This window comes from Leuciscus leuciscus (genome assembly GCF_965113295.1).
Source record: "Leuciscus leuciscus genome assembly, chromosome: 4".
In the NCBI taxonomy this organism is placed as follows: domain Eukaryota; kingdom Metazoa; phylum Chordata; class Actinopteri; order Cypriniformes; family Leuciscidae; genus Leuciscus; species Leuciscus leuciscus.
The window spans coordinates 3,045,847-3,070,450 of record NC_138728.1 but is presented as its reverse complement, the minus strand read 5'-3'; the positions used below and the strand labels follow the sequence as shown (position 1 = coordinate 3,070,450).

General features: G+C 34.9%; 1 protein-coding gene across 3 annotated transcripts; it reads left to right on the top strand.

Moving 5' to 3' along the window:
• The first annotated feature begins 755 nt into the window (after window positions 1–755).
• On the top strand, window positions 756–24,604 carry fgd4b (FYVE, RhoGEF and PH domain containing 4b). Of its 3 annotated transcripts, none has more exons than XM_082166774.1 (17): window positions 756–882; window positions 5,319–5,423; window positions 7,385–7,520; window positions 8,687–8,987; window positions 10,070–10,156; window positions 13,528–13,673; window positions 13,747–13,903; window positions 15,527–15,665; window positions 15,863–15,921; window positions 17,124–17,270; window positions 20,300–20,472; window positions 20,552–20,582; window positions 21,109–21,192; window positions 21,290–21,415; window positions 22,599–22,748; window positions 22,830–22,970; window positions 23,906–24,604. In XM_082166774.1, exons 1-17 carry the CDS (start codon window positions 771–773, stop codon window positions 24,152–24,154), a joined length of 2,343 nt encoding a protein of 780 aa, XP_082022900.1. In that variant the 5' UTR covers window positions 756–770; the 3' UTR covers window positions 24,155–24,604. The 3 variants fall into 3 exon arrangements, with proteins under 3 accessions (XP_082022900.1, XP_082022899.1, XP_082022901.1); XM_082166773.1 differs by having other exon boundaries at window positions 10,064–10,156; XM_082166775.1 differs by lacking the exon at window positions 756–882 and adding an exon at window positions 3,417–3,572 and having other exon boundaries at window positions 10,064–10,156.

Genomic DNA, 24,604 nt, shown 5'->3' with positions numbered 1-24,604 from the left:
TTTGACCCGAAACTATAATTTTTTTTTAAATCTAAAATATTTTGTTTATCGGAGGGGCCTCGCACTTGAACCACGAATACACACAAAAAAAAATGTTTTAATGGATTCGAGGAGTTTTGTGGTTGAAATTTTAAAAAGTAACAAATCTGTAAGACTGGAAGAACTGGAAGAAACCAAAGGAAAAAAAAAAAAAAAATGTATAATGTCTACATGTGTATCTGAATGCATGCTGAAGAAAAACTGACTTTAGGACCCAGCGGAACAGCTCATTTGCTCCATATAGAGCTATAAGGCCATCTAGTGGCAAGAGGCATGAAATATAATATTTAATAATAAACATTAAAAAATATTTTTTTTTAAATCAAAATGAAATAAAATAAGCTGTCTGAGGAAAAAAAAGCAAACAGTATAATATTAGGGCTTCGGGTCATTTTGACCCGTGAGGGAAAGATGTGTCACAAAGTATGACGTTGGCGTAGAGTTATTTTTAAATCTTATATGATGAAATGTTTTAATGGTAAGTTCGGAAGTGAGTTGTAAATATAGCAAATAGCAATTTAATAAAAGTATATTGTGCTTTTTACGTGCACTTGCGTGCAGTCTTCGTGCCCGCTTCAGGTTTGGAGGGGTGGAGTTGTGTGGAGTTGTGGAGTTGAACTCTCTCTGGTGTGGGTTGGTTGAAGCGCGCTGCAAACACAACACGAGAGTTTGAACAACTGCTCATCTTTCACTGAGGATTGCAAGAGTGTGTTTAGGGTGAAGACTGAGGGATGTTTGAGAAGGTGAAGAGGAGCGCGTATGATGTGGAGGAGTTCAGACGCAATGCATTCAGGAGGAGATCTGGACACGTCGAGATGGAGCTCAGACGAGGATCAGTTCCTGGTGAGAGGTCTTTACTGTCGATTTCATCACATGTATCAGGTTATTGTGGATTCACAAGGTCTGTGGTTTGGCATTTCCTTTAATTAGCATCGTAAGTGTTTGTATTATCTGTGAAGACGAGTCAAAAATCGTCAGGCCTTCTCTGCTGTTTGATTAAAGGTGCAGTATGTAATATTGACAATATGCAGTACAAATTAGCTAGCGAACCTAGGTCTTAAATCTAATAAGTTATGTTTTTTACAACACGTTTTTTGACGGAAAAGTGATGTTTTATTTCCATAGTCTTTGTTTAATTTCCATAGTCTTTGTTTAGTGAACAAAAGCGAAATCAGGAATTGCGGTCTTTCAGTTTGTTTATCGTTACCTAGCTACCAAGGGTTTAAGTTGTACAAGATGTGCTGTAGCCTTAATTACAATGGCCAAGTCGCGTTTCATATTAACAGATGAATAGGCTTCGCTCAGTTTATTAAATACATCCAACCTGAAATGTCTCTTACAAACTATGAAGGGACAATGAATCAATACACTGACATGGCAATGCTAGACAGATAGCCTACTTTGTTTGCACAGTCCTACCGTGATTTTGTCACTCTTCTCTCCACTCCTAGACCTAGGCTACGTCTGGTGACAGCGGGGAAACTTTTACCTCGATAAAGTTAGGCCTACTTATTGTATTGTAGAAAAGAAAAGTAAACTTCCAGTAAACTCCAGTTAACCAGTTCATGTTTCTTCTTTAGGTGATTCAAGCAGTAACGACTAATTAGACTCAATACTGCTATTACAGGTGGAATTATGAAATAGAAACAGGCCTTAATGCAAGATTTTAATCATGTCAATACACAATAAATAGAACATTTAATTAATAAATTAATCAATAAGTCAGGACAGCCCATTCATGCAGGTAGTGAAATAGTTAAATCAAATACAAATACACAGTAAAAAAAAAAGGTTGTTAACCTTAACCCGTTATCAAGTCAATTAAAAAATATGTTTCATGGTGTGCATGGTGTGTTAATTGTTTGTGTATGGTGTGTATGTGTTTTTTTTTTTTTTTTTTTTGTAATGCAATGTTTTCAACATAGGGAAATATATACAGCATTTGTCAAATTTTCCCTTAACAAATCAACCCCAAATCAAGGGCTTAGCATGTTCCAATTCAAGCGTAACTCGCGCCAAAATGCAACCTAGGCTCTTTTTGTGAATCTACCCGAGGCAAACTTTCGTTTAAAAGCATAATTAGGATGGAAACGCCACTTTTAAGTTTGACCGTATTTTCGTTTTCGGTCAAATTGCCTTTTGAATGGGAGTGCTAGGGGCACGACTATGATAGCATCAAAATCGCTATTTTTAAAACACTAAGAAGGCTCGACACAACATGAAACTTTGCTCTAAGTATCACCAGAGGCTCTACACATGAACTCAGTGTACACAAACAATGTTCTCGATGCTGGAGTTCATGTGTAGAGCCCCTGGTGATACTTCCAGCACAGTTTCATGTTGCTTTCAGCCTATTGCAAAGGTTCTGCCAGTAGTGGGCACTCATGCAACGTAAGCAATGACGTACTTCCGAGTGAACGAGATGGAGGGAAGTTAGCGAGTGAAGTTTTGGACAGGAACGAGCACTGTGATGACACGTTTTAACCATTTAGCATCGTAAATCCTGCAAAGTTTTATACATTTAAAACATTTTTTAATGTATGAACATTTATAACACATACTTCGTATTATATTACCTTTGCATCAAATAAAAAAACTAGTATTCATTGTGCTATTTTTTCCCCCCTTACATTTATGAATTATATACATAAATCTAAAAGTGTATATTTTATAGCCTGTATCATCACATTTATTTAATTTTATTTAATTTTATTTCTGCTCTAGTAATAAAGGACTCGTGGAAGTTCATTGACTGACAGCTGTAGGAATATCATTTCCTATGCAAATTCAGTTCATCTTTAGTTCACTAAGGCTTTTTGTTTCTATCTGGTGAAGTTACTCAGAATTCTGCTTTTAATGTGACCGTTTTTCTAAATTTTGTAGAACAACTGTGTCATAAAAATCCTATACAAACAGGATAAAGGCTAGATAGGCCAAGTTCATTTGGTTTTCATCATATTTGACAGTCTTGATACAGCGTTCTGCCAGAAGAGGACAGTATAAACACTTTTTATGCACATATTAGAATTATTCTGCAAGCAAATAAATACTGGCTTTATATTTTGACCCATTATCCCATAAAAAAACATGCGATTTCTCAAATTATAATTGAAATGGTAAATCATATACAGATTTGATTATCTCCTGTAATGTGCTAACATTTTTAATAATTTTACAAATTATTTAATTATTAATAATTAATTTTAATATTTTTTTATAATTTAACATAATTAACGTTAACTATTTGTTCTAGTAAGGAATAAATCAATCTGGGAAATTACAACGTTAATATGCATCTACTTCAAATAAACAACAAGGTAATCTTTGTCAAACTAATTGGATGAGGCTTGATGAGGCTTGATGACTCTGAATGTCCTGTTTCTTGCACAATAAATGCCACACACATGCATTCATGTAGAGAAAAAAGGGAAATGAAGTGAGCCGATAGAGAGGACCTGCAGTGATCTGAGGCGTCATGTGAACTCGCCTGATTTAGGAGTGCGGTGTGTGTGCAGTGTGTGACCGGAGATCAGGTCAGTGTGTGCGCATTTTTAGTTGTTTGTGTTTCTATGCATTTTATCATCTATGCTTTTCGCCTCATGAATTTCATTTGCAAAGTTTTTTTTTGTTGTTGTTGTTTTTTTACCTGCTTTTAAAATTTGGTGCTTGTCGCTGTTTATTAATGACTGTTGGTTTGAAACAAACAGATTAAATGCCATAACTCAGGATTCCCACGCTTGTGCAAAACCCCAAAACACAAGGCCTTTTAAAACTGCTATTTACAGAGCTGAGATAAAATATAGACATTTTGCTGGTTTTTCTCAGCTCTAAAATGCTATAAAATATGGAAATCTCTGTACAATTATATATATATATAAATGCAAGCTGTGAGCGTTTTTAGGTTTGTCTTTTGATTCCCATGACACTGAGAGCTTGTGGATCCAGGACTTCTCCTTATGAAGGTCTGCCATGTAAAGTGTCAAAGTGAGAGAACCTTTGTCGTGGATTCAGAGCGTGAGGAACTGAGAAACTCGACTGAGGAAGCTCATCGAACCAGTCAAACGTGCCTTTGTTTCTGCATTATTATTAGGCTGGTTTTATTTACTGAGGCAAAATGGAAGACACTGGTAATGATAAAAGAGCAAATAAAGACCGTAGAGATATTTTCAGAAGACTCGGGAGAAGTTTCCAAAGTCTTGGCTATGATATAAAAACAATTCAACTTTTTATTTTATTTATTATTTTACAGGAAAAACAATACAGCTGATTTAATGCACACTTGGACATGTTGTCACTGTATGTGAATTATGCTGTTTAATGCTGTGTTGTTATTGTTAACCAAAACTATTAATTTTTTTTTTTGTTATTGAAATGAAATAAAATGTAAATATCAGGTGAAAAATTTAAACTTAAACTTAAATAATTTTTTTATTAACTAAGTAGAAATATTTAAAAACTGATCAAATTTATTTAAAAAAATAATAATTCAATGCTAATTCAAAATATTAATAAATAATATAATATAAAAAAACTATGAAAATGACACAAAAAAGCACATAACAAAATTGAATTGAACTTAAAATAAAATAAAAATATATGATTAAATGCTAACTCAAAATATGTAATATTTAAAACTAATAATAATTTAAAAATGACAAAAACAACTAAATTGAAATCAATATTTAAACTAAAATTAAAGTGAACATTTTAAAGTATATAAATAAAAGCGATTTAATAAATACTATAATATTAATGCTATACCTAAAACAAAACTAGTCATCTTTCACCGTATACATTTATTGTATGTATTTGAGTAAAACAGACCTATTTATGACAATTAAATGATAAACCATTATTTTGGCTGACAAATATCATAACAAATACTTGTGATAATTTTCCCCGCCCCAAAACGCACACAAATCCTCATTTAACAATGAGCTAGATGTGTGTAAGCACCATAAAAACACTGCAGTCGTGAGTTTAGGTTATATTTTAAAATGCACACCCATAAAGTGTTTTTATGAGCCGATAATTGCCCGATTGTGTCCAAGAGGATGTGTGTTTACGCGCACAATAGAGGAAGCAGCAATTTTCACTAAATGCACAAATAGTGTCGCTCTTAGTTTGCATTCTCATTCTGGCGATTTATTATCAATAAAAACGAAAAGATTTACTGTTCTAATCCTAATGACCTGTTGTTTTTGAAGAAGTTGTGTTGTGTGTGTGTGTGTGTGTGTGTGTGTGTGTGTGTGTGTGTGTGTGTGTGTGTGTGGGGTCAGGAGACGCTGGATGTGACGATACGGACAGGAGTTTGCTGAGAGACAGGACTTCAGTGCTGAGAAAGACTGCGGCGTACACCGTCTCATCTATGCCTCCTCCAGCAGGTACATCACTCACACACACACACACACACACACACACACACACACACACACACACACACACACACACACACACACACACACACACACACACACACACACACACACACACACAGTCATATCTACAGACCAGCTGGAAACCACTCCGGACAGTTAGTTTAACACTCACACTGTCTTAAGAAAATGTACAATTCTAAGCATTTCTACAGTACTGTAGGAGGACAGGAAGTGATGTAGGTCGCGCTGTGGCCATTACCCACAAACTGAACAAAATGACTAATTCTCATGTGTGTAGTTGTTGTTTATGGGTAGTTAGTTATACTGTAGGTCAGATGCCAAATGATGAGAGTGGTGTGACTGGTGTGACATGCTTTACATAAATTTTGTAAAAAAAAAATTCAATGGAAGCCCAAAAAACCATGTTTTAGTAATAACTTAATTCTGACTATGAGATAATGAGATGTAAGATATGCTATGAGATAAAAAGTCAGAATGATTATGTTTAACTAAGTCATAATTCTGATTCAAAGTCGAAAACATGAGATTGACATAAATCGAAACTGACATGCTAAGTTTGAAGGTCAAGATTATGAGATAATTAGTTTGTCTAATTAGCATGTCTTATGACTTAGTATGTCATAATTATGACTTTCTAGATCATAATTGTAATTTTTTATCTCATAATTTCAACAGTGCCATAACTTCGACTTAGTATGTCATAATTATGACTTTCTAGATCATAATTGTAATTTTTTATCTCATAATTTCAACAGTGCCATAATTTCGACTTAGTATGTCATAATTATGACTTTCTAGATCATAATTGTAATTTATTATCTCATAATTTCAACAGTGCCATAACTTCGACTTAGTATGTCATAATTATGACTTTCTAGATCATAATTGTAATTTATTCTCATAATTTCAACAGTGCCATAATTTCGATTTAGTATGTCATAATTATGACTTTCTAGATCATAATTGTAATTTATTATCTCATAATTTCAACAGTGCCATAATTTCAACAGTGCCATAATTTCGACTTAGTATGTCATAATTATGACTTTCTAGATCATAATTGTAATTTTTATCTCATAATTTCAACAGTGCCATAACTTCGACTTAGTATGTCATAATTATGACTTTCTAGATCATAATTGAAATTTTTTATCTCATAATTTCAACAGTGCCATAACTTCGACTTATTATGTCATAATTATGACTTTCTAGATCATAATTGTAATTTATCTCATAATTTCAACAGTGCCATAACTTCGACTTAGTATGTCATAATTATGACTTTCTAGATCATAATTGTAATTTACTATCTCATAATTTCAACAGTGCCATAATTTCGACTTAGTATGTCATAATTATGACTTTCTAGATCATAATTAAAATTTTGTATCTCATAATTTCAACAGTGCCATAACTTCGACTTAGTATGTCATAATTATGACTTACTACATAAAAATTTCACCTTTTTATCTCATAATTTTGACAGAATTATAATTTTGATTTAGTATGTCATAATTTCGGTTTACTAAAGCATTATTTACCCCTTTATGTGGGGAAAATGGGCTTCCGATATTTATTCCAATATATTCTTGTGTAAATATTATCAGTGTGGTTTTTATGAGCTGATTTTTTTTTTTTTGACAACATGGAAGATTTAAAAACATTTTTTAAAATAATTAAAATAAAAAAAAGTCTAAAAGTTTATTTAGATGTAGTATGATAGGTGTAAAAGGTTATATACGTTTTCCACCATAATTAAACCTACAATCTTACATTTGAACAAGGGAATATTCTAGATGTATTATCATCACACACATTATGTGCTTGTGTGGGTTTGATTACAGTGACCTCTGCTGGTTATGTTGGAGGAGAACATACTCCCTCGTCACAGGCCCAAACCAAACCCTGTTATGAAGCATCTTTCATCTCCTTATTTTCCACTATAGTGCTTCCCAAACCAAAATTCCAGTGTCCAGTGAAGATTTCGAGTGGAAACATCATGGAGGGAGAGGACACCATGACAAATATAACCCGAGGGAGGACGTCAGCCGTCTCCAAATATTACAGACACTTCGACAAGAGGCATGTGTGCATGCATCAGAAACACATAATAGTAATTATATATATATATATGAAGAGTTCAGATGCAAAAGCCTCAAAGTGCTATCTGAAATATTCTTCTAAAATTAGCATTTTTATCAAGCTTGTGTATTTAAGTTCATTAATTTCACTTTAATGACAATTAATAGGCAATTTTCATTGCCATTTAAGTGAAATAAGTGAACATAAACATACAAGCTTGATAAAAATGATCATTCTAGAAGGAAATTTCAGATGGCATTTTGCATTCATTTGGCTTTTGCATCTGAAGTCTTCATATATATATATATACAGTACAGGTCAAAAGTTTGGACACATTACTATTTTTAATGTTTTTGAAAGAAGTTTCTTCTGCTCATCAAGCCTGCATTTATTTGATCAAAAATACAGGAAAAAAAATGTAATATTGTGATATATTATTACAATTTAAAATAATTGGTTTTCAATTTATTATACTTTAAATTATCATTTCTGTGATGCAAAGCTGAATTTTCAGGATCATTACTCCAGTCTATCACATGATCCTTTAGAAATCATTCTAATATGATGATTCATTATCAAAGTTGGAAACAGTTTTGCTGCTTATAGATTATAAAATCTCTGAATATTACAGCAATTGTTCAGCCTTAAGCTGAGCACAGCTAACACCAAACACTAAAATCACAATGAAACAAATAATTTAATTAAATAAAATAAAATCAAAAGGGGCTTTTTTATAAATGTATTTATACGCATCCAAAAAAGACACCAAGGCCCTTGTGGTTTTTAACACATTTTTAAGATTTGCACAAGAGTTTAACCTCATTCATCCACTGATTAAAGTTCGGTTTAGATTTAAATCATCTGCACTTATGAATGAAAGACAAGAAATTAATAACAAAATCCCCAGAAAGGAAAACAGTGAGGGGTGAGAGTTCAGCCCCCCTTGTATTTCGGAGAACTTCAGCAGCGTTTAAGAAGATGAGAAACATAAATTCAACCTGTTGATTTGTAATGGTTTCATGTATGCGTTCATACTTCATAAATAGGACAGTGGAGAGAAAATCACCCCCTCGTTTCTGTCTCCGCCTTTCAGACTTTCACTTCCTGTTGAAATGACACACACACACACACACACACAGTATTTCTGATCTAATACTCTCTTCCAGCGCCAGCAAATCTCCATCAGATTGTTCTCCACGCATTGAAGCTCCTGTGAACCCCGAACGCTCGGACTCGGAGGTCTTCTCTCAGGTGTCCTCGCAGGAGCCCGGCTGGCACGTCTGGTCAGGCTGGTGGTCCGAAGAGGTCAAAGGTGAAGGTGTGCTTGCAGAGCCAGAACATCTCCTGCCACCCTCAGAAACCAGCAGGAGTGAGAGCGTTGTACGGGACCAGGAGGACGAGACTCGATGGCAGGAGAACGTCCTGAATGAAGAGATGCAGAACATGGAGAAAGATGAAGACAAACAAGTGAGTTTGTTCTGCTGCGTTTTAGGATGTGAAAGACTAGCTTCACTGTCACTAGTCCTCGTACGAGTCAATGCCAAACACTCATTATTAGACTGTGGTACGGACATGAATGGTGCACAATTTTCACCTGTTAGATGATGAAATGGGTGAATAATAACAACAATAATAATAATTATATTTTTTTTATTATTATATAAAAAAATTTATTGCATTTGCATTTTTTTTAAAATACAATATTTAAATTATTAATTTTAACATTGTTAAAGTGATTAAAAATACAATTATTTATTTATTAACATAAATTATTTATTTACATATTTAAATGATTCATTTTTCAATTAATTATTTTTTAACTATTACTTAAAAATTACTTTTTTAAATTATTATTATTTGTTTTAAATGATTATAAATTAAGTTTTTAATTATTACCTAAAGCTATTCAAATTATATTTAATATTTAATAAAAAAAAATGTTTTAAAGGCTTTGGATAAAAACCTTAAAAAGTTCTAAAAATTATCAAATTATTCTTTTTTTAAATGAGTAAATAATTTAAATGATTAATTGTAAAATTATTATAAATTATTTAATTTTTTAATTATTACTTAAAGCTATTAAAAATTATTTAAACTTTTTTTTGTAAAGGCTTTGGATAAAAGCGTCTGCTAAATGAGCGAATGTAAATGCAATGTCAAATGTATATAGATAACTCTATAGACTTTTTTAACTGAAAACACCCAAGCAAAATCTTAGGAGCCACAAAACAACACCCTGGCATCAGGACATCAAGTTTCACATGTAATTTTCTATAAAAAACTGTAAAAAACATTTCTTTTGTCATTACAGTCCTCCAAATGTCAAATTAAAGCTGCAAAACAGTCACGAATGTGTGACGAATCAGATATTTTTGTGTTATCAGAAGTGGCCCATCAACCCAACCACACGACACAGTGTTTTTCCACCCAGAGAGTGTAATTTCAGTGGCTTTCCAAACTCAGACATTACCCAAGATACCACAGTGACATGTCATACTTTCATATTTAATAACAGAGAGGAAATAACAGGCTGTTTTCGACAGGAGCAGATCAAAGAGCTCAAACTCTACAAGATCGCCAATGAGCTCCTGCAGACGGAGAGGGCGTACGTGACCCGTCTGCATTTGCTGGACCAGGTCAGTCCATGTTCTTCACTCACTTTAAAGGGATACTTCACCGGTTAGCATTAAGCTTTGTATCAGTCGAAACCCGGTAGTATTTTCGAGTGACCGTGCTTCCCTCCCTCATGTCCCCCTGAGATGAGAGATTTCTGTATTGTGTGTCTGGAAATAAACCTCAGATGACGCAAAAATCGTCATTTAGCTCATCAGAGGCTTTTCTGTCCAGAGGCGAGAGACTACAGCCAATAGGAGGAGCTCGACCCGCATGTGTTCAACCCGCCCATAGGGGGATCTCACCATAAAACGCCGTCTTTTCAGTTTCGAGTCGACTAGTAGCCTAGCTGTATCATTTCTTCCGATACTGCCCTCTGTAACCGGGAGGCGTGGCTTGGGAGTGGCCTCGTTGAGCAGCGAAGCAAGTGCATTCTGGGAGTTGTAGTTTTTCATCCACATGAGCCAAAAATACATTTTCTGGCTTTTCTCAGTCTAGAAGGCACCAACTTCTAAAATAACTTCACATTTCTACTACATAAATGACCCAATTTAAATACACATTCATCTTTCCAGCGGTGAAATATCCCTTTAAACTCTTCAAAATCACTCAGGGTTCTTTATCGGCATCGATGGTTCTGTGAACTTCCATGGAACCTTTGCATTCCACAGAAGAATCTTTATAGTGGAAAAAAGATTTGTAAAATGCTCTTCAAACTAAGAAATTAAAGGTTCTGTCAAGAACTGATCATTGAAATCATCTTTAGGGATAGTACAATACAAAAATTAAAAGTACCCCATGATTTACTCGCCCTCAAGCCATCCTCGGTGTATATGAGTTTCTTCTTTCAGTCGAATACAATCGGAGTTATTTAAAAAATGTCCTGGCTCTTCCAAGCTTTATAATGGCAGTGAATGGCCATATATTTTTTTTAAGTCCATCAAAGTGCATCTATCCATGATAAAAGTGCTCCACACTAGGGATGGGCAAATGAAGTCTCATGAAGCACTGAGGCTTTCCCCTGAATGTTTCGGGAAAAGATTCGAAGCATCAAGAGTGTCGAAAACAGCGCCATCTTGTGGCAGGTCAAATTTATAGCAGCCATGTGTATGAGCAGCTGAGTGCGCAGCGCCGTTGTTTTATCCAGTAAGCACAAATAAAAGCCTGACAACGCTAAATGTTCAGTTTTCTGATAATATAATTCACATATTAAAGTGTGGCAATAAATTAAATGTAACAATTATACTAATACTAATTATAAAAATACCAACCATTGATTGATGTTGATGTGAAGTAAATGTTGGTCTAATTATTTTATGGTTTCTATGCTGTTTATGTGTCAGAATATATGATCATGTAACATAGGCTATAGACTTATTTATATATAAAAAAATGTTTGTAAATGGACTCGAACTTCCAAAAACCTGTAAGAGTAGTGGTCTGGGTTCAAACACTCCGACACGCAAAGTGAAGCATTCACGTGACTGGAGAGAAAGTGAGGCTTTGTTTTTCGTTAATCACGTGTTTCTCTGAAAACAATACGCACTCCGGCATACTGCGCTGCATACTCGATACGCGCTTTGAAGCTTCAGTGTCAAATGTAACATCACTACTCCACACTGCTCTGGGGGGTTAATAAAAGCCTTCTGAAGTGAAGCGATGCGTTCGTGTGAGAAAAATATCCATATTTAAAACTTTATCAACTAAAATAACTAGCTTGTCACACATGCAGGTTGAAGCAGGGAAGGATGCAGGGATCTACTTGCAGCAGCTTTTATTTAAACAAACTGAAAACTAGACAAATACAGACTCAGGCTATGGAACAGGACTCGGGAACAGAACAACCAAACATAACACGACAACGACAGACAAGGAACAGACTAAAACACAGGGCTTAAAGACAGTTGCTGCGTCCCAATTCGCCTACTTATACTACGCCCTAAAAGTATGTACTCTTTTTGTGAAGAAAAAGTACATGCTTTTGAGTGTGTAGCAAAAGAGTAGGCAAGCTTTGGGACATACTACTTCGTCATCTTTATCGGACGGATCTGTCGCGTGCGTCCTGTCACCGTAAACTGCCCTGTCAATCATCTTGTCACAAGTCTTGTCTATTAAATCTAATTTAATTTCTTATCGTTTCGGAGAGAAATGTAGTTGCACGTTGATCTGCCAGTCGTGGGTCTTTCATGCGGAGACTCTCCTCATGTGTTTGCAATTTGAATATAATAATGCATTTAAAAGTGAATGGCTAAACGTATCTTTACAAAAGTTCACAATGCTGCTGCAGATGTAATATAATGAGGACAACATTGAATAAATCAATTTTCGTCAGGTTAGATACTGATAATTAATCACTCAAACCCCTTTATCTAAACCTCTCTACATAACCGCCGGACTCGCGCGTCCTCCATGTCTGTAGTTTTTTTTAACACTTTTCACTCGTGTTTGTAGTTCTAACCGAATCCTCGTCCAACACGCGATGGGTTGTGGGCAATATTAGCCGTTAGAGTCGCATCAATCTGCACTTCGGATTCTGATCGGAAATAGTAGACCATCCGGGTGTCTTTGGGACACTCATTTCAACATACTACCATTTGGGACGTACTAATTCTATTTTTGAGTACTATTTAGGATGGATAGTATGCGAATTGGGACGCACCGACAGAGAACAGATCAGGGAAATGAGACACAGCTGGGACAAATGAACTCAATGAGTAATTAACGAGAAAAACTACAAAGGACTACAAAACATGGCACAGAACAGGAAATAACAAAAGTGCACACAAGACAAGGGGAACACAAGACAGGAATCATGACGCCGTCAGACTAAACAGGGTTCCCACGGGTCCTGGAAATCCTTGAAAGTTTGTGAATCTGGAAAAAGAGATTTCAAGGCCCTGGAAAGTTTTTGAAAATGTCCTTGAAAGTGCTTGAATTTATTTTGTGTACATATTATTCCCTCCGGTCCGCTAATGTTATTTCGTCAACACTTCGTGGCCTGTGCACACTAGCGTCCTTGATTTACGTTAGCTACGCGCATTTACGCGTTATGTTGCGTGAGGTACTTTGTGTTGTACGTTGCCATGTTCACTCGCGCAAAACTGTAACGATGTAACCTTGCTCTCACTTGAAATGTGTCCCCACATTAAGTCCTTGAATTTGAGGGTATTGGACCTGGAAAGTCCTTGAAAGGTCCTTGAATTTGAAGTTAACCAAAGTGTGGGAACCCTGACTAAAATAACTACGTAATTTTTTTATATAACTCCGATTGTATTCATCTGAAAGAAGAAAGTCATATACACCTAGGATGGCTTGAGGGCGAGTAAATCATGGGGTACTTTTCATTTTTGGGTGAACTATCCCTTTAAGAGTGACGTGTGCACTGTTTCTGCAGGTGTTCTGTGCTAAGCTCACAGAGGAGGCTGGGAAGGGGGCGTTTCCTATCGAGGTGGTGAAGAGCATCTTCTCGAATGTGGGATCCATTTACACCTTCCACAGCGAGTTCCTCCTGCCTGAGCTGGAGACACGGATGAGCCAGTGGTGAGCCTCCTCGTCTTCTTCTTCTTCTTCTCAGATCTTCTCAGACTCCTGCTCACATCTCGTCCTCCCACAGGGACTCCATACCCCGCATCGGGGACATCTTGGCTCAGCTCGCGCCCTTTCTGAGGATGTACGCCGAGTACGTGATCAACTTCGACAGCGCCATGGATCTGCTCAAACAGTGGATGGAGCGATCGGCACAGTTTAGCGCCATCATTCAGGACATACAGGTGCTTTTACCTGAGTTATATATGTATATATATATATATATGTATGTATGTATGTGTATACACTACTGGTCAAAAGTTTTAGATCGGTAAGATTTTTAATGTTTTTAAAGTATCTTCTGCTCACCAAGGCTGCATTTATTTGATAAAAAAATACAAACAAAAAGTCATATTGTGAAATATTATTCCAATTTAAAACAGCTGTTTTCTATGTGAATATACAGTGAAGTGTAATTTATTCCTGTGATCAAAGCTGAATTTTCAGCATCATTACTCCAGTCTTCAGTGTCACATGATCCTTCAGAAATCATTCTAATATGATGATTTGATGCTCAAGAAACATTTATGATTATTATCAATGTTGAAAACGTTTTTTTACATTTTTATTTCATGATGCTATGATGAATAGAAAGTTCAAAAGAACAGCATTTATCTTAAATCTAAAGCTTTTGTAACATTAAACACTACCGTTCAAAAGTTTGGGGTTAGTAAGAATTTTAATTGAATTTTTGGGGGAAATAAATAAAATAAATCAATACTTTTATTCATCAAGGATGAGTTAAACTGATCAAAAGTTACAGTAAAGACATTTATAATGTTTGAAAATATTCTATTTTAAATAAATGCTGTTCTTTTGAACTTTCTATTCATCAAAGAATTTTGAAAAAAAATTTTACACAACAGTTTAACATTGATAATAATAATGATTTTTATTTTTATTTTTTTGCATCAAATCATCATATTAGAATGATTTCTGAAGGATCATGTGACACTGAACACTGGAGTAATGATGCTGAAAATTCAGCTTTCATCTGAGGAATAAATTACATTATAAAATATATTAAAATAGAAAACAGTCATTTTAAATTGTCATAATATTTCACAATATTACTGTTTTTTTAATTGTTTTTTAATCAAATAAATGCAGCCTTGGTGAGCAGAAGAGACTTCTTTTAAAAACATAAAAAATCTTACCGATCTAAAACTTTTGACCAGTAGTGTATATATATATATATATATATATATCAAATAATTGGGTCTGATTTTCCAGTTAAATAGCTAAAATATATAAAAAATAAAATTATTTAAATGAATTGGTTCTGGTTTTCAGGTTAAATTGCTATAAATATATAAAACAATTATAATTTGGTTTGATTTACCAGTTAAATATCTAAAATATATATAAAAATATTATAAAATAACTTGGTCTGATTTTCCAGTTAAATGTCTAAAATATATATAAAAATAATTTAAAATAATTAGGTCTGATTTTTCAGTTAAATACTTAATATAATATGAAATAATTTGTTAAATATCTAAATATATATCAAATTAAATAATATATATATAAAAAAAAGTTATTCTTCAACACCAATTTCTTGAAGCAACACTGCAATTGTATCTTTAATAGAATTTAATAAATGATATTTCGACAAATTTTTTTTATTGGATTGATTGAACTGTTGTTGAAATGTTTATTAATGCACACATACTAGTTTTAAAAGCGGTAGGCAATATACAGTATGCAGAACCACAAGTGTTACATTCAGGAGCATTCATTACCATGACTTCACAAAGTGGCATGACTTCCAAAACGAATAAATGTGTTTGATGTGTGTGTTTCAGAGTCAGGACGTGTGTGGGAATCTGACTCTGCAGCATCACATGCTGGAGCCGGTGCAACGGGTCCCTCGCTACGAGATGCTGCTCAAAGACTATCTGAAGAAGCTCCCGGAGGACGACACGGACCGCAGCCAGGCCGAGAGTGAGACATGTTTATGTGTTTCAAGCACAGCGTGTGTGTGTGTGTGTGTGTGTGTGTGTGTGTCCTTCAGAGCTAAGCATGAGCAACTGAACGTGAACATACAGGATAACGTGAAAGTGTTGTTTAGCTCCCAGAGACTTTCAGTTCCATTACTGAATGAGTCAGCTCAGATATCACTTCTCCTTCCCATTTTCCAGAGTCTCTGAACATCATCTCAATGGCTGCCGCACACTCCAACACGGCCATCCGCAAGATGGTGAGACACACTTTCACTTAACCTGCCAGTTACATGCATTAGCCAGAACAAGATGGCCGTCTTCCTGACTGTGATTCATGATGTTTATATGCAATTGTAGTCATAAATACGACTCTATTTTGTATATTCAAGCCACTATATAAATTTTATATATGTATATATATTAAATTAGTATGTGTATATATATATATATATATATATATATATATATATATATATATATATATATATATATATATATATATATATATACAGGTGAAACTCGAAAAATTAGAATATCGTGCAAAAGTTCATTTATTTCAGTAATTCTACTTAAAAGGTGAAGCTAATATATTATATAGACTCATTACATGCAAAGTGAGATATTTCAAGCCTTTATTTGCTATAATTTTGATGATTATGGCTTACAGCTTATGAACATTTTCAAAATTTCTGAGATTTTGAATTTTGAATTTTCATAATCATAAAAATTATAGCAAATAAAGGCTTGAAATATCTCACTTTGCATGTAATGAGTCTATATAATATATTAACTTCACCTTTTAAGTTGAATTACTGAAATAAATGAACTTTTGCACGATATTCAAATTTTTCGAGTTTCACCTGTATATATGAAAATATATATAAAATAATATAAAATATATAAAAAAGTAATGCATTTATTATTATAATTTTTTTATTTAGACAAATAGTTGTCTAGCACTTTCAAGAGAAATTTTTAGCAGTATCAAATATGAATCCATTTTAGAGTTTTTATCCAAAGCAAACTTTAAAAACCTCTGTAACACTTTACAACAAGGTTCTATTTATTAACATGAGTTAATTACATTAGTTAACATGAACTAACAATGAGCAATACATAGCATTTATTCATCTTGATGTTAATTTCAATATTTACTAATACACAACTGAAGTCATAAGTTGTATCTGTGTGTAATATTATGTAACGGTTCGGATGAAAAGTTATATTTTTATTAACTAGCATTAACAAAGATTATGAAATACTGTAACAAATATATTTCTCATTGTTAATGTTAATTCATTAATTAACCAAAGTTAACTAATTAAACGTACTAAAACCTTGTGTATGCTTGTAAATTGCTCTTTTATAGAATTTCAACTTGTTACTCGCCTTGGAAATAGCTTGCATGGGGTTTAAACACCAGTTAAGCTTTCAAGTCTTTTCTCTGCATGTTTTCCAGGAGAACCTGAAGAAGCTCATGGAGATCTATGAGATGCTGGGATGTGAGGAGGACATTGTTAACCCGTCCAACGAGCTCATTAAAGAAGGACAGATCCTAAAGCTGGCCGCCAGAAACACCTCGTCCATGGAGAGATACCTCTACCTGGTGAGATCAATCAAACACGGTCATGCATGCAAAAATTATTTTCTTACCCAGTGTTTTTGACTTGTTTCACAGTACAAACATTTATACATTTACTTGAGAAGCTAGATTACTTAAGGTATTAAGTCTTTAAAGAATATGATTATGGGTTACAGGTAACACTTTATTTTACAGTGTCCTTGTTACATGTTACATGTACTTACCATAGTAATAACAGTAAATTATGCATAATTACATGCAACTAACCCTCAACCAAATCCTAATCCTACTCTTACCCTATAGTAAGTACATGTAGTTGCTTAATATTACTCAGTACTTAAATATATAATTACACTGTAACAATGACACCTTAAAATAAAGTGTAACCCTTTACTTTAAGGTGTCATTATTACAGTCTAATTATATATTTAAGTACTGAGTAATAATATTTAATAACATGTATTTACTATAGGGTTAGGATTTGGTTGAGGGTTAGTTTCATGTAATTATGCATAATTTACTGATATTACTATGGTAAGTACACTTAACATATGTAACAAGGACACTAAAATAAAGTGTTACCAGATTTGGTTGAGGGTTAGTTGCATGTAATTATGCATACAGATATTACTACGGTAAGTACATGTAACATATGTAACACATGTAACATATGTAACATATTTTACATGTATACTGTAAAATAAAGTGTTACCGGATTTGGTTGAGGGTTAGTTGCGTGTAATTATGCATAATTTACTGTTATTACTATGGTAAGTGCATGTAACATATGTAACAAGGACACTAAAATAAAGTGTTACCGGATTTGGTTCAGGGTTAGTTGCGTGTAATTATGCATAATTTACTGTTATTACTACGGTAAGTGCATGTAACATATGTAACAAGGACACTAAAATAAAGTGTTACCGGATTTGGTTGAGGGTTAGTTGCATGTAATTATGCATACTGATATTACTATGGTAAGTACATGTAACATATGTAACACATGTAACAAGCACATGTAACATATGTAACATATTTTAAATTTATACTGTAAAATAAAGTGTTACCGGATTTGTTTGAGGGTTAGTTGCGTGTAATTATGCATAATTTACTGTTATTACTACGATAAGTGCATGTAACATATGTAGTGATGCACCGATGTGAAAATTGAGGCCGATACCGATAACCGATATTAATATTGCTGTTATGGCCGATACCGATATTTGCCGATGTCGATATCTCTGTATAGAAAACAAATTTTAATGATTATCAAATAAAGAGCTATTTTCCAAAACAAAATTTTTTTTTACTTTAGAAATGACTGATATTGGGCACCTTTACCTGTGAGCAAAATATGTCACATACGACACACATGCATTATACTGCATTGCATATACAGTAATGTGTGCTGGTCAACTTGTCTAAAATTAAGAAACCCTTAGAAAACTGTAAAAAAAAACACACAAAAAACAAGAACATTGTGTAAAATTAAGATAGGCTACTTTATTTATTATTCCAATATCCAAATATGATACTAAAAAATACCACAGGGAAAAGGGCTTCTATTTGTGACGTGCCGTCTTTGCGTTTGAACATTGCACATTTTAAACAGGACACTCATTAACTGAATAAATGTTAGCCAATACAAACATATTTATAGAAAACAGTTGACAATGAATAGACAGGAGTCCAATAATAGCATAACGAATCATTCTAAAAATAATAACAAGGAGCCTAGGCTATAAGACGAATCCGACATGGGCTGTGTTAACAGTAAAACGTCCGTCATTTAACGAATTTTAAAAACACGGATGGATAATACAAAATACTTTCTGATATTTTGACAGAAAAAAAACAAGCAAGAACAAAATTTAAACTTAGCCCGTCAATTTTTCATTTTACAATTATCTTCTCTCTCTGTGTGCGCGCGTCCGTGTTTGTGAGAGAGAGAGCTCGCGCAGCACTGATACAACGGTAGCCTACTTTTTAATCCATAAGTAACGAACGCGCTAGTTTTCATACAAAATAAATATGTAACATAATTAGGTAGGCTACTTTAGTTGTTATTAATACAATAACGTAACACATGAAGGCTATACGTTTCTCAACACTGAGAATGAATCAATAAACGCCTGTTTCTCCACTCGCGCTTATCAGTAATCCACAAATCACACGTGCTGTCACTTTTGAGAAAAATCTAATTCGAACGGGTATCAAATATCAAGCAATATATTCAAATATCTACGAGTCAAAAAACGATCAGTCAAAAATGTGTCATGAAGAGGAAAAAAACATAAGTCGCACTGGACTGCTGAAAGCGCCACTAAGACTGCTTTAAAACTTTCACAGAGACCTCAAACAGAAAGCACAAAAAGCCTGTCTTTAAATTTAATTTCGTTTTGTATTAATTGTATCTTAATTTTGATAAATGTTTCATCAACCAATTGCCTGGATTGAATTAAATAAGAAGTAAATATAGTAGAAAATATTTAATCAGGACACGGAGGCGAGGGCGCGTGAACCTGGAGCGCGTCTCATAAATGAACCGAAATCTACCTGCCTCACAGACCGGAGACATATATAGAAAGCTTGAAATGTCTATTTTTAAACAGAACAATTCAAAACGAAAGAAAACAGACTGTTCTCTGCTTATGTCATCTGTATGAAATGTGTATTTATCTCAGGCACATTCACTACTGCTAAGATCGAGTCAGCATGGTCAACTTCATCTTCAACTTCACACGTCAAATATCGGCCTGTTCACATCGGCCATATTTTGACATCGGAACGATACCGATGTGTAAAAAATGACCATATCGGCCGATATTATATCGTGCACCACTAAACATATGTAACAAGGACACTAAAATAAAGTGTTACCGGATTTGGTTGAGGGTTAGTTGCGTGTAATTATGCATAATTTACTGATATTACTATGGTAAGTACATGTAACATATGTAACAAGGACACTGTAAAATAAAGTGTTACCCAATTATGTTTATATTATGTATATTACATTATGTATTTGAATCACGGCATCCCTCTCTTTACAGTTTAACAACATGTTGTTGTACTGCGTGCCCAAGTTCAGTCTTGTGGGTCAGCGGTTCACCGTGCGCAAGCGGGTCGGCGTCGCGGGCATGAAGGTGCGTGAGACCTCCAATGACGACTATCCTCACACGTTCCAGGTGTCGGGTAAAGAGCGAACGCTGGAGCTGCAGGCCAGGTGACAACACAATCCACTGTTTATAAAGAATAGCGTCTGTTTTAATCTCATAATGACTGTAGCTTTTCGTTGTTCACAGCTCAGAGCAAGACAAAGAGGACTGGATTAAGGTATCAGTGTCGTTCAGTTGCTCAGGGCTAAAGTAAATCTGAGTTATATGAATGTAAGGATCAGGAAAGTATTGAAGCTTGTTTCGGCCATGGAATAGAAAGAAAAAGTAAATTGCTATTTTTGACTTTTTTTTTGCAATTATGAGGAATAAAGGAATTGCGAGGGGGAAAATGTCTGATTCGTGAGATATAAACTCAGAATTGTGAGAAAAAGAGTAAGAAGTAAGAGGTTATACATTTTGTTTTAAATTATGTAGCGAAATAAAGTTTGTGACTTTTTACTTGCAATTCTATTTTTTTTTCTCAGAATTGACCGTTTTTATCGCACAATTCTGAGTTAATCTCACAATTCGGACTTTTTTTTGTGCAATTGCGAGATATAAAACTGGGAATTAAAAAAAATGTCGTCAGAAATGGCAGTTTATATTTCGCAATTGCGAGAAAAATCGTTTTTTAATTTTTAATATTCCGTGGCGGAAACAAGCTTCCAAAGGAACGTTTTCATGTGGGTTGTTTTACGTTCCAGGCGTTCCAGGAGACCATTGAAATCTTTCAGCAGAAGAATGAAACTTTCAAGTCAGCCTCTAGAGAAGTGGTGGATGAGGTGTCTGTAAGTAGAAATGTGCAAAACAGAGCGCTAAAGAGCGAATCCATGAACTGTTCTTTATTGAAAACACGTTCTTTATCTGGGCTCATGTGTTTTTCAGAAAGAGGAGTTGGGGAAGAGAGCGCCGCGCTGGATTCGGGACAATGAAGTGACCATGTGCATGAAATGCAAGGAGCCCTTCAACGCTCTGACCCGCAGGAGACACCACTGCAGGGCATGTGGATACGTGAGTCTGCATATATACAAAGTTCTGTCATGAAACTCTTGACTCTTGATAGTCCTTAACCCAATCTGCTTGCAATTGACCTTTCGCAGGGAGTTTGATTGACAGGCGATCTGACCAATCATAATCCACCATCTGCCATTTTTGTCCGTCAGGAGAGTTAGTAGATTAACGTCGGAGGATTTGAACTTGAAAAGCGGAGTGAACTTACGTCTTTCCGCGGTTTAAACAACATTCCTTCTGATGTTCATTCATGTTTATTTGATGCTATAAATGACCATAACTCAAACTCAAACTTAACCTTATAATGGCTCATTTGATATATATATGAGATATACATGATTTACAGTATATATGATATATTTGACATATCATTTGATACAGCCTCTAAATTATCAGCATGATCAAAACTTTGCTGAAAAAATTTATCTATTACATGCCAATCGTCTGATTGATAGTTTAATTAAGTATAAGTAAGTAAGTATAATTGTGAAAACTACCTTCAGCTCGTGGTTCATGTGTATATTTGCTGTGAAAACATAAGAATAACTTTAGTAATATTTCAAGATGAACACCTACTGGACTGAAGCAGCTTAGTTTTACTTTATAATCCATACCTCATTTATTAGAAAAATCTGACCGTATCAAATATGATTATCAGCCTTTTGATTAAGTTTTATTTGTTCATCTCATTGTATTGCATTGCATTATATGTTTTAAAACTACAGAGCTTTGATAATAAAAATAAGCATTTAAATATCATCTTACTAAGAAGCCATAATATTGGCATATATAGAGTGATGACTGATATGTCTATGCATTTTATGTAAGTATACTGTTATAAAGATCTAATTGATTTACTATCAGAATTATCTTCTTGAATAAATATGGCCATATAAATATCAGCATCTGCACCAAATTGCATATTTTATTTTGGGCCTCTGAATAAAGCTGAGGTGTTTTTCCTCCTCGAGTTTGAGCTCCATATTCTCACTATATGATCAAATATTTTCCTATTAAATATGATACAAAATTTCCTATTTAAAAAAATAAATAGACTTTTGACTTTTTCATTTTTTCAGACTTTACATGGTAATAATATTGTTTTTTAGAAGGTTTTGAAGTGAAGCAAGCTTCCTTTTTTTGTACTTTAAAAGATGAGCTTATGTTTAAAGATGTGTTTCAGGTTGTGTGCCATAAATGTTCGGACTACAAGGCGCCACTGAGGTACGACAGTAACAGGTTAAATAAGGTCTGTAAAGACTGTTACTTCACTCTGACTGGCAGAGTGGACACCGAGGAACCAGTCGCCGGGAAGAAAAGAGGAATTCTTGAGGTACTTGTTATTGATGTTTTGTTTTTTTTCTTTCTGTCTGCGTGAACCGTTTTTGATTTGTCTCCTCCTGACCTTTACCAGATTGAAGCAGCTCAGGTCTCAGGAAACAGTGTTCTGTGTGGCTTCCTGCAGTACAGTGACAAAACTAAACTGTGTCAGAGGTACTGGTGTGTGATTCCACAGCACGAAGCACTGGTGCTTTACCTGTATGGCGCTCCACAGGTGAGAGACACTCGCAATAATGGGCTAAAGATATCACTGAATATGCTGATTTCTTCTTATGATCTTTATCTATTATCATATTATCTTTCTGTTATGTTGGCTTGACAAAGCAATGTCCTTGCTACCATCTGAAACCACAGTGACATGTATGATATCAAAACATTACACCCAGGAACTACTCTGAGCATCTAAGCAACACCCTAGCAACCACTCAAAACACCTAAGCAACCACTTAGCTACATCCTAGCTACCATCTGAAACCATAGCAACTACTTTGAAGGCATTAGCAACATCCTAGCAACCATTAGAAACCTAGTAACAACTTGGAACACCTTAGCAACACCTTAGCAACATCCTAGCTGCCATCTGAAACCCTAACAATTACTCTGAAAGCATTATCAACAGCTTAGCAACCGCTAGAAACAGCTCAAAACTCCTTAGCAACCACTCTGCAACATTCTAGCTACCATCTGAAACCCTAGCAACTGATCTGAAGGCTTTAGCAACCATCTAAAGCCTTGAAAACCACTCAGGACACCTTAGCAACGTCCTAGTTACCTTCTGAAACCCCAGAGACTGCTCTGAACACCTAGTGACAACCTAGCAACCACTTAGCAACATCCTAGCTACCATCTGAAACCCTAGCAACTACTCTGAAAGCATCAGCAACTGCATAGCAACATCCTAGCAACCACTTAGCAACATTTTAGCTACCATCTGGAACATGGGCAACCACTTAACAACGCCCAAGCAACCTCTCTATACACCTTAGCAAGTTGCTATTACCAGAAACCCTTAAAACCACCTTAGCAACGCCTTAGCAACCCCTCAGAACGCCATAACAATCCCCGAGCTTTAGTAACTTATCTTTTCTAGATTTAAATGTTAATATCGACCGTGACTCAGTCCAGTTTCTTTGGGATTTTTCCCCCCAGGATGTCAAAGCCCAGTGTACCATCCCGCTCCTGGGTTACCAGGTTGAGGACGTGGATCATCCTCCCTCCAGCTTCCGTCTGTGCCAGTCCAAATCTGTCCACTGCTTCACTGCCGACACGGAGGAAATGAAGCTGCGCTGGCTGAGAGTGATACGTAAAGCCGTGATCGGGGAGATTCTGGAATGCCAGACGCCAGATGCTGGAGACCTCACCAACGGCGACCATGAAGGCGTGCCTGATGGCACCTGAAAAAGACAGCTGGTTTTCCACCTTTTGGTGTGCAACTCTTAAAATCCCAGCAGATTAGAAGATGTGTTGGTAAAGATAACGCTTAGGGAACAGATTGGATTTGTTTGGGAGTGTATAAATAGATGACAAATCAATATCAGATATTTTAATGCACTATATATAATGTCGACTTCAATCAAGACTGGAAAAACATTCAGTAATTATTTTAATGATTTTACTGACTTAGTCTACAAAAGTATTTGTTCGCAGACCAATCACTGCAAAGCTAATCCAAATTATGCTTTGTGATTTATTAGTCTTTCTCTTTGTGCCATCATCTTTTATGTATATTTTTATTTTTTTAATGCTGTTTGTCACTGTCCATAAGATTTATGCACTTTATTGCTTTTTGTAATGGACGTTGACATTAAAATGAATAAAATAATAAAAGCTCTATTGCTTTGATCCTTA